The sequence below is a fragment of the Saccostrea echinata genome, unplaced genomic scaffold (assembly GCF_033153115.1).
Source record: "Saccostrea echinata isolate AGI-Se365-2 ecotype Australia unplaced genomic scaffold, CSIRO_AGI_Sech_v1 ptg000072l, whole genome shotgun sequence".
NCBI classification, from domain to species: Eukaryota; Metazoa; Mollusca; class Bivalvia; order Ostreida; family Ostreidae; genus Saccostrea; species Saccostrea echinata.
This window is the reverse complement of record NW_026889821.1, coordinates 1,978,986-1,996,362: the sequence shown is the minus strand read 5'-3', so window position 1 is coordinate 1,996,362 and position 17,377 is coordinate 1,978,986. Positions and strand designations below refer to the sequence as shown.

The following is a 17,377-nucleotide window of genomic DNA, read 5'->3' as shown; positions in this document are numbered from 1 at the left end:
CTTACTTTACAACAGCCACAACAGCTTTTTTGACTGAAAGAGATCATGCAGTGCTCTAACGGATATCACAATCCTCGTTGTGAAAATATATCTATTTTTTCAATCCAATTCTGCGTAAAAGTTTTTTTTTGTCGATATAGAGTTACTGTTTATAACATAATGATTTTTTTTTTGGGGGGGGGGGGGAGGGGGGGTATTTTATTGACTCAAGCAATGTTGTAAATTTGTCCAGTATGTAATTAGTACAACAATATAAAAGTACATACAAATTCGCTTTCTCAGCCTTTTCACATTTGTACATAAAAGATTTCTAGACACAATTTAGATACTCTTTACTATGCAATTGCATAAAGCCATATATGCTTTCAGTTTATATTCATTGTAAAAACCACAATTTACAGAGATTTTGCGATGCTCAATTCTAAATTTCAGATGAACAATTCCAATTTGAAAAGACTACACGGGGGAAAGTGGCTTATATGATATTCATGTGGATATCTTCTTATTTGAAAATTATGTGAAAATCACGTAAAAATTATATGAATTTTTTTTTTCATGCGAATATCATGTGAATGAGTTTGTATGATATTCACGTATTTTTTTAGAACTTGCATGTGATTTTTTTTTTTTTTTTTTTTTTTTTTTTGCACGATGCGATATGTTCTTCATGTAAATTTTATATGGAATTCACATGAATTTCATGTGAATCGTTTGTATTAGAAAGAGACAAAAACAAGACATGTGAAATTTATATAAAAACTTCAAGCCATTTTGACATGACTCATAAATGAAAACGTAATACTTTTGCGATAATGCTGCATTTCGTCAGATATTTACTGCAAATTGTGTACATTAATTACGTTTATTATACATCTTATAATTATTCTATACAACGCGTTATCTGATTGGTTTTGTACAGTTATGTGACAGGGCCATAAAACTTCATATTTCCCTGTCGTCGACATGGTTTTCATCAAATTCAACCTCTTCGGATCTTTGTGCAGTTTCCAGTAATAATTATCGTTTCTTGGAGGAAATCTCCTGAGTGCAGCTGACGTTACTAAATTAACATCTCACAAGCAATGGCGAAATTAGCGATCTTCTTTCAAATAAGACTGATTTCATAAATAGAGAAATCGAAGACAATTATCTGTGAAGTGCCCAAGGGACTTTAGTAACTTTTTTTTTTAATTAATGAAGGTGGATTTGAGAACGGTGTCGGATTTGTAAGTTTGTCTTTATTTTAAGGACTTGGTTTTTTTCTGTATAATACACAATTTGTTGCATGAATGTTCGTAAAATACGAAGATTTATTCATCCAAGAAAAGACATATTCCCCTCGGGTGAAGCCCTCAGGAACTATGATATTTTTCTTGGATGAGTAAATCTTCATATTTCCTTCACGATCATGCAATAAATGTATAATGTCCATCATCATTCCTTTGAAGGAAAGTGAAAGTCATTCTAGACGTCTCCTCTCTTATTTTTTTTATATTCATATCTTAAGTTTGAAAATAAAGGAATTCTGATACATTTCGTTCTTTCTTATAAAAATTTTCATAATTGAGACGAAAACGCGTTTTTCAAGTCCTTATAGAAATCTGAAAACAAACGATTCCTAATTGTTCAGGTGCTGTTTAATTTCCAACAATAATGACCTTCAAAGCACAACATAAATATCATCCACTTTTTGGACTGCATCCGACTTGGAGGCAAGCATTTGATATACAAAGAAAATTGAAGTGCAAATGTGTCAAAACGATACAAACAGCTATACTGTATTACATTTTCCTGATAAGAAAGAAAGAAGGGGTCCATGGGCGACATCGCTCACCTGAGCAATGTGGCTAAGGAAAAAAGCAAAAATCAGTTCAGTATTGAAAAGCTTAAATACATAAGTGGTACCGAACTAATCCTAAAAATTATTAGAGTGGAATTGAATCTACAATAACAAAGGATGCTTCCATATACATGTAGATATGAAAAAGCATGGCTTTGCAGTTCTTAAAAAGAAGAGTTTTAAAGATTTTTCCTATATAATCCTTCGTAAAATTTTGATCTTCCATTGCGGTATCACCATACTCTCGGGGGTCATGATTTGAACAAACTTGAATCTACACCACCTGAGGTTGCTTCCATACAAATATAACAAACCATAGCTTTGCTGTTCTTGACAAGAGTTTCAAATTTTTTTTTTTCTATATATTCCTACGTAAAACTTTGATCGTCCATTGTTGCCCTACCTTACTCCTGAGGGTGGTTAAGAACAAACTAAAATCTACACTACCTGAAGCATTTTTGCTAGCCAAGGGTTTCCGATCCGAAATCTACTCTGGCTTTGCTGTTCTTGAGAAAAAGATTTTTAAATATTTTTTTCCTATATACACTGCACCCCTATGTAAAACTTTGATCGTCCATTGTGGTCCCACCCTACTCCCGGGGGTCATGAATTGAACAAACTGGAATCTACACCACCTGAAGATGCTTCCTTAAAAATATGACCAATCATAGCTTTGCTGTCTTGAGAAGAAGATTTTCCTACATACTCCTATATTAAACCTTGATCGTCCATTCTGGCCCCACCGTACTCCCCGGGGATCATGATTTGAACAAATTTGAATCTACACTACCTGACGCTGATTCCACGTGAGTTTCATCTTTCCTGGATAATTGCTTCTGGAGCAGAAGATTTTTAAAAGATACCAATAATTTTTCACGTTTTTGCAACTATCTCCCCTTGGAAGAGGGTGCGACCCTTTATTTGAACAAACTTGAATTCCCTTTACCCAAGGATACTCTGTGCCAAGTTTAGTTGAAATTGACCCAGTGGTTCTGGAGAAGATGAAATTGTGAAAAGTTAATGACGACAACACTAACGACGACAACGACGACATACAACGGAAAGATTTTGATCAGAAAAGCTCACTTGAGCCTTCGGCTCAGGTAAGCTAAAAATTCAACCGTAAATGAATATTCAAACTTAAATGAATACCTAATATACATGCCAACCTTAGCCCTGCTCAGGGGCGTGAATCCTGAATCAAGAGGTCATTTACTTCAGAGTTCATTGAAATGCCTGTTTAATATCAATGTTTTAGGACAAATATTGTAATTAACTTGCAATATGCTTGTTTAACTAAACCTTAGTCTGCTCTAAAACAGTGTTCATTATTAACATGCAGGGTGTTGACTGCCGAATAGCTTTGAGCAAAGAGAAATATTTCTACAGAGATAAATTATTATGATGATGCGGTTAAATAGTATTAAATCCTCCATGACAAACTTAAGGAAAAAAGAATGGTAAACAGCACTTACGTTGCAGAGTTTTGAGCTCTTTGCTAGAATATATGAGAGCCTTCTATGTTTAAAAACAGCATATGTCACTTCAAAGTTATAAATACTCGTAAATATATAGCTTTGTAGACCCCATTGTAGTTCTGACCTCTAAACCCAAGGAGTATGAATTTAAAATTTACAAAGAGAAATTACAGCATTATATAGTCATTTGATCAGCGTCTTAAGAAAATTGTCTGACTGCTTTCCTTAGTATGCAACCAGCATTTGATCACGTGTTAAACTGCTCGAGGCACCGCTAGGTAATTACAAAAATGTCCACAGAACGATTTCGAATGTTTAGATGCTGCATGAAAGAAAAACTGCTCACAGATGTGATAATTTTTTTTCTGCTGATGACACATACCTCTCCCATTTCCTCAACAACTCTTGGGAAAATGCAACAATTTTAATTTGTGCACAACGATTCAATATAATAGATATGTGAATTTATTTTTCTGTTTTTAAAGATTCTTTGTTTTATCATAAAAAATATTTAAAAAAAAAAAAAAAAATAGAAATTAAACTTACCGTTGCAAACGTTTATAATCTAAACCTTATACATGTAAGAGGTAGAATTTACTTTACCGGTCCCCAGATCCGCAAGATCCGCGCGCTCATTGCACTATGACGTATGATTTACGTCACTCAACTGATAAGTGTTAGTCTTGCACATTTTCGACTGGTTATGATTAGTTTTGCACCCACCTGACAGTTTAGGGTTAGTCCTTGTACAAGTATTCGACTGATTAGCGTTAGTATCGCATCCATCCGAGAGATTAACCCGGAATATTTGGGTTAGTCCTCGAATACCATTCGAGAGATTAGGGGTTAGTGACTCGCTCTTTTAGATAAATTAAGAAATGCAGTTGCTTCTGTATTTTTTCTAGATCTTAAGGACCCTCTATACACTAGAGGAAAATATTTTTTGGACATTGAGAAAATTATACTGTGTAAAGGTATAAGTATTGAGCTTATCTATCACATTTTCAATATAGGGTGCCTTGCAATTACCCCCAGGAAAAATGTTCAAAGACTATGAAGTACTGATGAACATAAATCACTGTTGTTTACTTAAGTGGGCAAAATATCTGCAAATGAAGTGTTCTATCTATTCATCTTGGCCTATTAAAGTGTTATGAATGCTTGATTTGATCACAAATTAAGTATTAAACTGTACATTTCAATTTATTTTATTGTTGATCAAAGGGCAGATCACTCTATCTGCATAAAATACCACAAAATCAGAACTCTCTAGTGTGCAGTGTATAGAGGGTTCTTAATTCAGCTTCAACGGCATTTCGTTGGTTTGTTTACATGAAAAAAAGTACGAAAGAAACGACACTAAGCATGCGCCGCACACGCTTCGTTGAAAATTATTTTTTGTCGATTTTTAAATGAATAAACAATATTCATTATTTTTTTTTCAGAGAACGCGGTTTAAAACTTCGTTTAAAAACGAAGTTTTAAACTAAACTTTTAACCGAATAATTCGAGTTTTGGGTCAAGAAGGCCAACAAACTCATACTTTTTAATTTTTTCGATCGCTCTCGCGATCTTCTATATACTGAAGTCGCCTACGGCGACACTATATTTTAGCGCGTTTTTTCTGGGGACCGGTAAAGTCAAGTCGTTCCCATGTAAGATATCAATTTTAATGCACCAGATAATAATGTCTTAGCAGTGATGCTCATTCCGAAACCTTGAAAATCTGAAATATTTAAATAATAATAAATCAGAACTGTCGAAGTACCAGAGCTATGCAGGGGGAGATAGTCCTTAATTTTGAAATAAATTCCTCAATTTTAAAACAGTAATATATATATATATATATATATATATATATATATATATATATATATATATATATATATATATATATATATATATATAAGGGATGTCAAATCGGTCAATATTTGATAATCTTTTACTCGGACGATTTTTCGATCGAGTACCCGGGTACTACGTAAGACTGTAAAATACAAATGTGTTAATTTCATTGAGACCAGTTAAGCCCTGTTTAACCCCATCGATGATTTTTTTTTAAAGTCTTCTGTGCTTGTACACAATTGCAAACATCGAGCAAAACGAAAATGTTTTTTTTTTATCTTAATTTATCTATCAAATAAACACAAACGACAACAATTAATACATCAATAATTAGAAATCACTTTTGAAGTGTCCGAATTCGCTACCGCATGCGAACTAAATTAGTTCAGAAAGAAACTGAAATGAAACTTTTATATAATGAATGCTGAAAACAATTTATGAGAGAATTGTGTTACTTACATCAACATTTCTATCATTTTCATGCATAAATATTCTTGTGTTTTGAGAAACACATCAATTGAAAAAAAATAGTCCGTTTAAAGTAATCACACCATGTTTTGTACATGTGACATTTATAGTGTAAGTCTTTATAGAAGAATGATTCCTTTGGTGAATATGTCGTCATGATTAGTGATGCAAGAGGAAGTTAAACAACCGTATTACTTTTCATCAATGGTCGTCCGTGAGCTTATCAATTTGTAAACTATGAAAGAAATCTTTAAAATTGCAAATAAATATTCCTAGTAAAACTGTTCGCTTAGACATAAAATACAACTGGTCTAGTCTTTCTCAAAAAAAAAAAAAAAAAGTAAGACACTATTTTCTAAAGTTTACAGAATTTTAAGATACATGTAGATATTTCAGTCACGCCGGGAGTTGACGTTATTTGAAGAAATTATCCGAGTTTGCGTTGACCAAAAATATGATTCAGAAATTGTACAATATCAATATGATATTGAACGGCCAGAAACTGAAATTCACAAAAGAATTATTCGTCCCTTTCCAAAATGGCGACCGTTTTTGCTACATGAAGCTTGTATTCAAGAATTCTTTGCATTAGGAGACGATTTAAAACACAACTTAAACTTGATATTTCCTACAAAGCAATCAACTGGGAGAAACAATCATCTAATTTTGTATGGAAAGCCATAGGGGACCCCCAGGGTCAGGGTCTATATAATCTATAGTTTTAACCCTGGCCACCCATGATTTCTACCCTGGCCTTCCCATCTTTGAAGCCATAGGGGACCCCCAGGGTCAGGGTCTATATAATCTATAGTTTTAACCCTGGCCACCCATGATTTCTACCCTGGCCTTCCCATGTTTGCATCATGGACACCCCACGCTTTATCATCATGGCCTAGCCGTATACAACCTGACCGATCCATGTTTGCAGCATGGCCATCCCATCTAGTCATGTTTACCCCGACCATACACAGCCTAGCCCGGCCATGTACTACCCTGGCCTAGCCATGTTCGCACCATGCCAGTGATTTTTCTACACTTTTTAATAGGGGCCTGGGCCTTTACAACTGGGAAAAATTATCGACATTTGTGTCAAATTGGGAAAAATTAAGTACCAGTCCACATAAAAATCAGACAAAATTGTATGAAAGTGATACATGAAGGTTTTCAGAATTCGATGATTTTTCACTCATAAATTTCTCTTGCAATATGAACAATGTATGTAAAATGAAAAATGTTTTGAGTCATGGTTACCATGGAAACCCGGCCAAAGAAATTTCCTTAGCAACCGGCAATTTTTTCCATGTTGATGGACAAAAATTCACCTATCTTTAAGGCTTAAAATAAAATTTTAATACCATGAAAATTATTCTCAATTACTGGTGTAATAAAGATACACATTTAAAGTGTTTTAATAATGCAATAAAAGAAATTTAGGTCTTAAGTTAGTTCTGTGCTAGCCATTGGAAGGTACACATGTTTTGCAATTTTTGCTGATTCAGCATTTTTCGTGATTTTGGCAATATTCAAGGCCAAATTTTAAAAAAGGCCAGATTAATACAGCTGTTGCGTGTATTTCACATAAAAGCAGATGAATTTCTCTTTCAGAATTTGAAGTCAAATCCACGGGCCTTTTTGAAAATTGAATTTGTTGCCTAGCAACAAATATGGGCATTTTGATACATAAAATGAGAAACAATGTAAAAAGTTTACGGAAAAATCAAATGAATTGTTATCTACAAAAATGAAAATCAAATTTTAAAATAGCAGAATTAAATTTGGACTTCCTAGCAAATTATTGAATATTGTATAATTATTTATCTCCATAGCAACAACAGGTTCTCCATAGCAACGGGGCAAAGAAAGTCAATTTGACATGTATTCATGTAATCTTACTAAAAATTTATTCAAATTAAGTCAGAAAAATGTCGTTGAGCAAAATTGACGATGAAATGTTGGTCTTATTAAAGTTTTTTTGGTACTTAATCAACCCATAGCAACGATTCCCAGTACAGGACAACCAATGTGTACTATGCCTCCTGTAAGACAGATTTGACTTTGGGATCGTATTGTTTGTCATGGAATTGAATATTCAAGTAATGTGCTGATAATTGTATATGCTGAGAGTGTGGAAAGAATATAAAATGTTGTAGCAAATTATTGAATATCGTTCATTGACTTATTTCCATAGCAACAACAACACTTCCCCATAGCAACGAGGCAAAGAAACTTAATTTTGACACATATTCATGTAAACCTGTAAAATTTATCTAAATCAAGTCACAAAAATGTGTTTGAGAAAAATTGACATTGTCATGTTTGTTTTAGGAAAGTATTTTTGTACTCATTTAACCCATAGCAACGATTCCTAGCACATAGCCAACAATTTTGTCAGTATGGGATTCATTCTCTGTAACCGCTGTATTGAAAGATTTGGCATTCATCACAGATTTCGGGGTTACATGTACGACTCTCAAATAATCACTACAGAAAGCATTACAATGTAACGATTATTCCTCATGAAAATAAATAGATAAATAAAAAGAATATTGTTTTCTTTTCAAACAGTAAGAGGATAAACACGTTTGTTCATATCTAAATATAGAGTTTTATGCATCAATAACCTCGAGTAATACTTAAGTGATTTAAGGATACACCAAAGGCTTTTTTCAAGATTTTCAACAATTTTGAGATTTTTGGCTAAGAAAAAGAAGTTAATCACTGCTTTATAATGCATGTAAAATTCTTGGTAATTATGAAATGGTTTTCTAATTATTTAACAATAATGAAACATAAACACTACCACATGTGAATGTTCCGTTATTGAAGCTTCTGATTTGATCTGTGACTGCCTGCTCATGAAAGACGCAATAAATCACTGTGACCACTTGGGGAATTCTTCACTAGCCACAAAGAGATTATCAGTAATTAAACTACAGGGACTCTAGATTTAGAGAAGGAGATCTAACAGATCACTGATGACCATAAAATAAGAGGTGGAGCTTAGCTCTTGCCATTTTGCCGGGAAATCTTTCTGATTCAGAATTGAACCTATTTTACTTAATTAAAAGCATCTAAATACAGAAAAGAACCTCCCATTCTTGTGAATATGCATAGGAAATAGCGCTAAGTGACAGGTATCCAAAGCTGAATCTCCAAGGTGTCATATATTCCTAGCTTTGGCAGATTTTGTTGTGTAATGGGTTTTTGCCCTCTACTGTAAAGTAAGATCAGACAGTTTGTGGTATTATTTCAAAGGATTCAGCTCCCTCATTTATTGACCAATTTCTCTGAAAATTGGATGGGCTTCTTCTCAAATGTGTGTTCACAAAACCGTATCTCAGATTTTTGATATCTAGCTTAGTTTTGGAATTATTGAGGGAAATGTTAAATTAGGCTAATAAATTGGTAACATTGAAGGGCAAATGGCTGTAACTTTTGAATTAGAAGATTTATCAAAAATCTGAGATACAGTTTTTAAGTTCAATCTTTAATCTACCTTGAGGCAAAATGACCACTTTGAGGGGTTAAATACAAAAAAGTTGATTTATAAAATATTTAAGCACTAAAATTTACATTAATATTTAAATAATTTTTAAATAAGTTATTAATTAAAGTTTAAATTAGGATAATTAAATAGTAAATTTAACAAGTTTTCAAATGATATATACTTTTATTATGTTATCTTTGATAATGAAAGAATTGCATGCAAATTAAATTATAGCATTTGGAAACCTTTGGTGTATCCTTAAGCCGATGGTCGGGCGACCAAATTATTATCGTATCATCTGCTGAAAAACTTAATCAGACGATTCTAGTATCGGGCGATGCAGAGTAGTCACATTAAGGACATTGGCAAGTCAAGGTTTTCCGGAGAAAAAAGGTTTAATACAGGGGTTTTTTTTACTTATGAAATATAGTGATTGAGAGTGATCTCCCGTGTAGAATTCTCTAAGCGGTGAAAACCAATTAAAGCCAATGTTTACAGAGGTATAAACAAAAGCACATGTACTTCCTTCAATGGGTAGAATCATCTATACAGCAAGAAAGAAAAGTAGTAATGACTTTTTTATACATTGTATTCAGGGGACAAAGAACCAAGAGGTCGTCATTTACCATAGTTGTGCTCAGTATGCTGGGAAGGGCAGATATGTGGCATATGCTGAAAGGTAGACCGAGATCAGTTCCTATGTTGTATGAAGGAAGCAGCATTTAGGAAGAACGAATAAAAATTGAAATAAATCCATGCCAATATTTTTATGACAATGTGTTTCAATCAATTTAGTCAATTAAATGATAGAATCAATAAGCCAGTCTGACTCTCTTAAACATTATGAATAATATGTAATTATAGCTGTTAAGGGAATTAACTCAAAAATAAAGATCGGTGCTGGTTTGTCCATGTCTTATATATACACTTTCAGTCAAAATATCTATAAGTCATAGGAAATGAAGATACAATAATGTATATAATACAAAAACTATATGAAATTAGTGGGTTTTGGAGAAATATTATGGTGAAAAATTATGTAGGTCCCTTTTATCAACATTTACATACCGGTAGGAAATGCATTGAGAATTGCAAAAACACTGATATGACAAAATCTAAAAAGGAAGGTTGGCTTGGTAGGTTAAACAATCCAGAATATAGCCTGTTTAATACAATTAAACCTACTCGAGAGTTCTTGAAAAATTCTATACGATAACCAGGAACCTTGCCAATGTCCTTTTAATTCCTAGGAACACCGATGTCTTTACATGTTAAAAATTTCTAAGTAGACCAACCCTTACCCGATCATCGTTCGCTGAGCCGCTGTTTGATTTTCACCGTCGGCTGACATTTTATGAAAACCCAATCCCGAAATGTCGATCGGCCTACGACCGACATGACAAACTGTCTGGTGATGGTTGGACAATGATCCTTATATTGACAATGATGCCTTATAATTTCAATCCTAGCAATGTTGAAGGAATCGGCCACCAACGCAGAACAATCTGATTAAAATCAGATCCTCGATGCTACGAAATGTCGCTTAGCAACGCAGAAAAAAGTATAACTTGTCCCGACAGACACAAAATTGGCCAGTCGAGGCAAAAAAAAAGTCAAAATCAGACAAGACAACACGCAATGAACTGCCGACTGTCCCCCGAAGAATCCTATTTTTGTTTCAAAAAACTTCGGCCATTGGTCATTTTTGGAAATGTGACTGGGATGTAAGGTTTTCGAAAGACTAAAAGAATAACGTAGACTTAAAAACAGGTTGTGTTAAACAAATTTAAATTAAATTGAGACCAACAATATCATACATTTAAAATATGGAACAAAACATTTTAGGGGAATCTATGTATTAAATCTCTGTTTTTGCTTTTTATCTGCTATTGTATGCATTATTTATTTATGTATGTTTGAATTTTTGTTGTTGTTGAATTTCTCACTAAAAAACTATATCTCCCTCCAGGATTTCTTTTTGAAAAATAAGGGGTCATGGGCCACAAGTCTCACCTGATTCTAACTGTTCCTGCTGTTATTTGAATATTTTCGCTATGTATTCTTAAGAAGTTGAGATGACCCTTTCCTAAATTAATATGATCATGCCAGATTACCTATCGGGTCCATGATTTTGGCAAACTGAATCTGCACTGAATGAGGTGCTTGGTCACAATATACTTATAATCTTGTTGTCCTTGAGAAGAAGATTCTTTAAGATTTTTCCCCGAATTGCATCTTCTCAGGCCTTTCCGGCAAGCCCCGTAAATACATTTAATGTATTTAAATCACTGGATGTTAAAAATTTGTACAAAATGGAGTGATATGTAATTTTATAATTTATATAAATATTTAATAAACATAGTTGATTGTTCCTTCTGTGGTATATTTTAATATCTTTACATTCAATGAAGATCAGTTCCATACTCCATTGAACAAAAATCTCCCTACATTTATTCAAATGTTTCTTAAAATGGGTTATCATAGACGCCTCCGTACATGTAACAAATTCGAGGTTGTTTTTTCCACTTGTCCCTCCCCCCCCCCCTTTAAACCTCATCCAATTCTTAACCTAAATCTAATAATTTGGATTTACACAGAGACAGAAAAGTATATGTCAGCTTCTTAACAACAAGTAAAAGATACAAGCTTATATCTGATCTTTTGAAAAATGGAAATTATCTCAAATGAACACAATATATGCTAGATCAACATTACCAGGGTTAAGGGTTTTATTAGGTGTATAGAGTATAATTTTATGTGCTTGCTTACTTAATCTCTACCTTTTCTTTCACTGCATTTCATTTCTGGTATTTTGCGTAGCATTTCCGACATATTTTTAATCTCATTTCCGACATTTTTTTTTCATTTCCGACAATTTTTTGTATTTCCAGCATATTTGCAGGATACCTTTCTGGCAATTTCATGTTAGCCAAATAGGTGGAAATAGAATTTTTAAAGAATTAATTTCAAACTACATTTTCAAAACATAAATAAAAACATATAATACAATACATTTATACAGGTAGTATTAAGATTTATAGCATTTTTCCTTTTCCCTGTGCAGCATGTACATGCATAATGTGAGTGATGTCTTTGTTTTTAAAAACATTCTCCTGTCTTTAGAGAATCCCTTCAACGATGGTTTTTCATGGCCATAGGAACCGGGGGAGCACGGGGCCCGTGCCCCCCCCCCCCCCGATAATTTTGCCGATATATAGAATACTATAGAAAACTTCGCTACAATATGTTTGTGCCTACTCAATAATAATGTCTGATGACCTTTTTTGCCAAGGAATTTTTTGTAGTTGATAGTACCTCCCAAATTAAAGTGTTTGGTTGCCCCCCCCCCAAACTGAAATTGCTTCCTCTGGGCCTGTTTTTACGTCGACTGGTTTCTGTATGCCTTATAATTTCCATCCTAGCATATCTGATTTCAAACTTAAATCTGAACATTTAAGAAAGGAGATGACGAAAGTTCACAATACTTACATGTGTCTCAGGGAATCTTTTTAATCATTATTTTGGCTTCAAGCAAAACTCATAATTTGGATTTCAATGATTTCTCCATGATTTATTCATTAAATTTTTCATAAGTGAAGTCTTCAATCCAGCTTTCATTGCAGAAAGGTACTTGAAAAATGTCGGAGATAAAAACTTTAAAATGTTGGAAATAAAAGATGAAAAATTAAAAAAAATTCCGGAAATGAAATGCAGCCATTGAAACTATGCCCATAATATCGTGCACATGTCTTGGATTTAATCCACAATACACACTAATGTGTGTGTACAAGTTACATGAAAAACATTATTTATGGAATACATCCTTATTTTGGTAACAGATCAGAGATAGATGTAAGGAGATGGGTGAACAAGGCGTGCAGAATGCCTATAGCTTCAGATATGTAAAAAATCAAATTCAATTTGTGAAATTAGTATTAGTAAATTTCTTTTTATTGAAATTCCTGAAATTGTGATAAAACTTTTCCGAGGAAAATTTTCTCGGCAAAAATTATTCTGTTATTAAAAATTAATGGGGTATTCATGGGGATCGAACCCCCTAGCAATAAAAATCCTGAGTATTTTTTTCCTTTGATACCAACGCGCTAACCACTACGCTATACAACTCCTGATAAATGGTGGCATTTAAATCATGTTTGTGATATGACCCTTGACTAAATGGACTTAAGAAGGCTGGGGGGTTGTGGCCATTTTCAGACTATATTGATCTCCTTTAGAAGAAGAGCTCCATATGAAGATATACAAAAATGATCAAAGGAGATGGGCGAACATAGCGTGCAGAAAGCCTATAGCTTCAGATATATAAAAATCATGTTCAGTTTGTGAATTTAGTATTTAGAGTAAAGTTCTCATTATTGAAATTTATGAAATTATGATAAACAAAACTTTTCTGAGGAAAAATTTCCCTACAAAATTTATTCTTTTTTTAAAAAAAATAATGTGATATTCGTGGGGTTCGAACCCTAGCAATAAAAATCCTGGGTATTATTTTCTTAGGAGACTAGCACGCTAACCACTAGACTACACATGTCATGATGAAGAGTGGCATTTAAATCATGTTTGTGATATGACCCTTGACTTAATGGACTTCGAGTATTTCTTGAAAAAATGCGAATGTTATGTCATAAAAGTATATTTTTAAGGTATAGTGGGTCATTGCTCCATATTTTTGATAACCAAATAATGTATATTTTTATGCAAACTTTGAGGATTAACTTTCAAAAAGGTGGAGCGAAGACCCACTCATATCGAAAAATAGTATTATAGTATGAGAAAATGACTCTTTTTGCCCGCTTTAGTGTGTGTCTAATATTTCACAGGCAAATAATTTCAATCTTTGAGGGATTTTTGCAAATTATAGAGATTTTACATAAAGTATATTTTAATGTTAGACGAAATATCAAGGAAAATTTTGATATAATTGAAATTTAATTTTTCATCTTCATGTTTGTCACACTATAGGCTTATCGCTCGTTATGTTCACCCATCTCCTTTTAAAACTAAAATTTATGAAATTTTTCTTTGCCAAATGAAAGTTGACAGCTTAAAATATCATACCTAAAAAAATAAGTTATATCTGATGGTTAATTTGTTGACCCCCCAGCCTCCTTAAAGTATTTCTCAGAGGATGCGAATGTTGTGTCATAAAAGTGTATTTTTAAGGTATAGTGGGTCTTTGCTCCATGTCTTTGTTTACCAAAAAATGTATATTTTTATGCAAACTTTGACGGTAACCTTTCAATAAAATGGAGCGATGACCCACTCATATAAAAAAAAAAATGTGTTATAGTATGAGAAAAATGATCGTTTTGCCATCTTTAGTGTGTGTGTATGCTATTTCATAGGCAAATAATTTCAATCTTCGTGAGATTTTTGCAAATTGTGGAAATTTTACATAAAGTATACTTTAATGTTAGATGAAATATCAAAGAAAATTTTGCTGTAATTGAGATTTAATTTTTCACCTTTATGTTTGTTACACTATAGGCACTTTGCTTGCCTTGTTCGCCGATCTTCTTTGTATCAGTAATTTGAGGAATCTTGATCAATTTATTTTAGAGAGCTTGAATAAGTTACACTTCTGAGAGCTCTAAATAAATTTACACAGAGGGCTAAAATGGTATATGCACTGGTCGAAGTAGGAGTAAAAAAAGAGATTTGTTGTTACATTCATTCTTAATAAAATTAATTCTTCTTAACTTTTTAAGTGTTGTTATTTAAGGTGTATAAAGCTTTAAAATACTTTGAAAAGACCTGCTTTAGTTGTCTGTATTGCAGAATTTGTTTTACATTCCATTCGACATCATTCGTACCTACTTTGAACTGGAATGTTTTTTCGGTGAAATATGAATTTTTATGTTTAGTTGCTAAGGGGATTGCATGTTGCCATGGCTTAATTATTAGGAGATTACATGTTGCCATGACAACAACTGATAGAATATTTTATATTCTTTCCGCTCTCTCAACATATACAATCATCAACACATTAATTGAATATTCATTTCCATCACAAACAATATGATCCCAGAGTCAAATCTGTCTTACAGGAGGCATAGGGTACATTGGTTGCCATGTACTGGTAATAGTTGCCATGGGTTGATTAAGTACCAAAAAAACTTTAATAAGACCAACATTTCATTGTCAATTTTGCTCAACGACATTTTTCTGACTTAATTTGAATAAATATTAATAAGATTACATGAATACATGTCAAAATTAACTTTCTTTGCCGCGTTGCTATGGAGAACCTGTTGTTGCTATGGAGATAAATAATTATACAATATTCAATAATTTGCTAGGAAGTCCAAATTTAATTCTACTATTTCAAAATTTGTTTTTCATTTTTGTAGATAACAATTCATTTGATTTTTCCGTAAACTTTTTACATTGTTTCTCATTTTATGTATCAAAATGCCCATATTTGTTGCTAGGCAACAAATTCAATTTTCAAAAAGGCCCGTGGATTTGACTTCAAATTCTAAAGGAGAAATTCATCTGCTTTTATGTGAAATACACGCAACAGCTGTATTAATCTGGCCTTTTTTAAAATTTGGCCTTGAATATTGCCAAAATTATGAAAAATGCTGAATCAGCAAAAATTGCAAAACATGTGTACCTTCCAATGGCTAGCACAGAAGTAACTTAAGACCTAAATTTCTTTTATTGCATTATTAAAACACTTTAAATGTGTATCTTTATTACACCAGTAAGTGAAAAATATTCTCATGGTATTAAAATTTTATTTTAAGCCTTAAAGATAGGAGAATTTTTGTCCATCAACACAGAAAAATTTGCTGGTTGCTAAGGAAATTTCTTTGGCCGGGTTTCCATGGTAACCATGACTCAAAGCATTTTTCATTTTACATACATTGTTCATAGTTCAAAACAAATCTATGTGTGGAAAATCATCAAATTCTGAGAACCCTCATATATCACCCTTTGTCTGATTTTTATGTGGACTGGTACTTAATAAGTCTGAAATTAATCTTAATTGACAGGTAAAATAAAATAAATAAAATATGTCTTGTAAATGCACAAAATCATCAGCTGTTCTTCACTATTATTGACCGAGAACAATAGTGTTCTATTTTAGATAGGTCCAACATAAAAAAAATTCAATATAACAAAAACAAGAACGAACGGTTTTATTTTGGGAAAAAAGCAAATGAAATTGGGAAAAAATCGGTAATTTTTGATAGGGGAAAGTATGGAAAGCCATAGGGGACCCCCAGGGTCAGGGTCTATATAATCTATAGTTTTAACCCTGGCCACCCATGATTTCTACCCTGGCCTTCCCATCTTTGAAGCCATAGGGGACCCCCAGGGTCAGGGTCTATATAATCTATAGTTTTAACCCTGGCCACCCATGATTTCTACCCTGGCCTTCCCATGTTTGCATCATGGACACCCCACGCTTTATCATCATGGCCTAGCCGTATACAACCTGGCCGATCCATGTTTGCAGCATGGCCATCCCATCTAGTCATGTTTACCCCGACCATACACAGCCTAGCCCGGCCATGTACTACCCTGGCCTAGCCATGTTCGCACCATGCCTATCCCACGCTTCTAAACATGGCCTGGCCATCTTCACCCTGGCCATGTATATTATCATGCATCTTGCATTCGACGATTAGCTATCCTGGCTGGCCATGTTCAACCTGGTCTTGCATAATAATGTCTTGGCGTGGCCATGTTCCCCATAACCCTCTACCATACATAGCCTAGCCTGGCCATTTTGCTCGCGTACCCTGGCCGTATAGGCCTGGCCATGATAACCCTGGCCATGTACACCCTCGACCCTGTACATTGCCAAGATTTCGGGTGACCTCGATCATTAATTCCCAAGCTTCTACGAGATGAACGGCCAAGATTTCAAAAGATCGAGATTTGGCCGGCCAAGATTTCAAGAGATCGAGATTTGGCCAAGATTTCTAAGGACGCGGATGTGGAGGTATCGTGTTTATTTGATGTAGGAGGCATCGTGATCGTGGTCATTACTGATTACATTTAATGTAAGTAATATATCAGTAATATTCTTTGTTGTTTGTTTTAGTGTTAATAACAAAAATTCTTGTTTTTTGATGTAAGTTATACATGAATACAGTTTATACAGTTATTTGACTTTCTCCCAAAACTGAGCGAGTCTTTCATAATCGAGGAAATTCGAATGAAATGTTCATTTTGTATTGAAACTCAATTAACATTCATAACTATTGATCTTATTATCCCTAAAATTAT

At 33.5% G+C, this 17,377-nt stretch overlaps 1 protein-coding gene across 1 annotated transcript in view; it reads right to left on the bottom strand.

Annotated features, from left to right (window-relative positions):
* The window catches only part of LOC133176255 (uncharacterized), a 32,614-nt gene extending 28,905 nt beyond the window's left edge, over nt 1-3,709 (bottom strand). The window contains exon 1 of the mRNA XM_061311405.1: nt 3,701-3,709. Within this exon, the coding sequence (XP_061167389.1) occupies nt 3,701-3,709 (9 nt within the window). The remainder of the gene's footprint in view (nt 1-3,700) is intronic.
* Between the last annotated feature and the right edge of the window lie 13,668 nt (nt 3,710-17,377).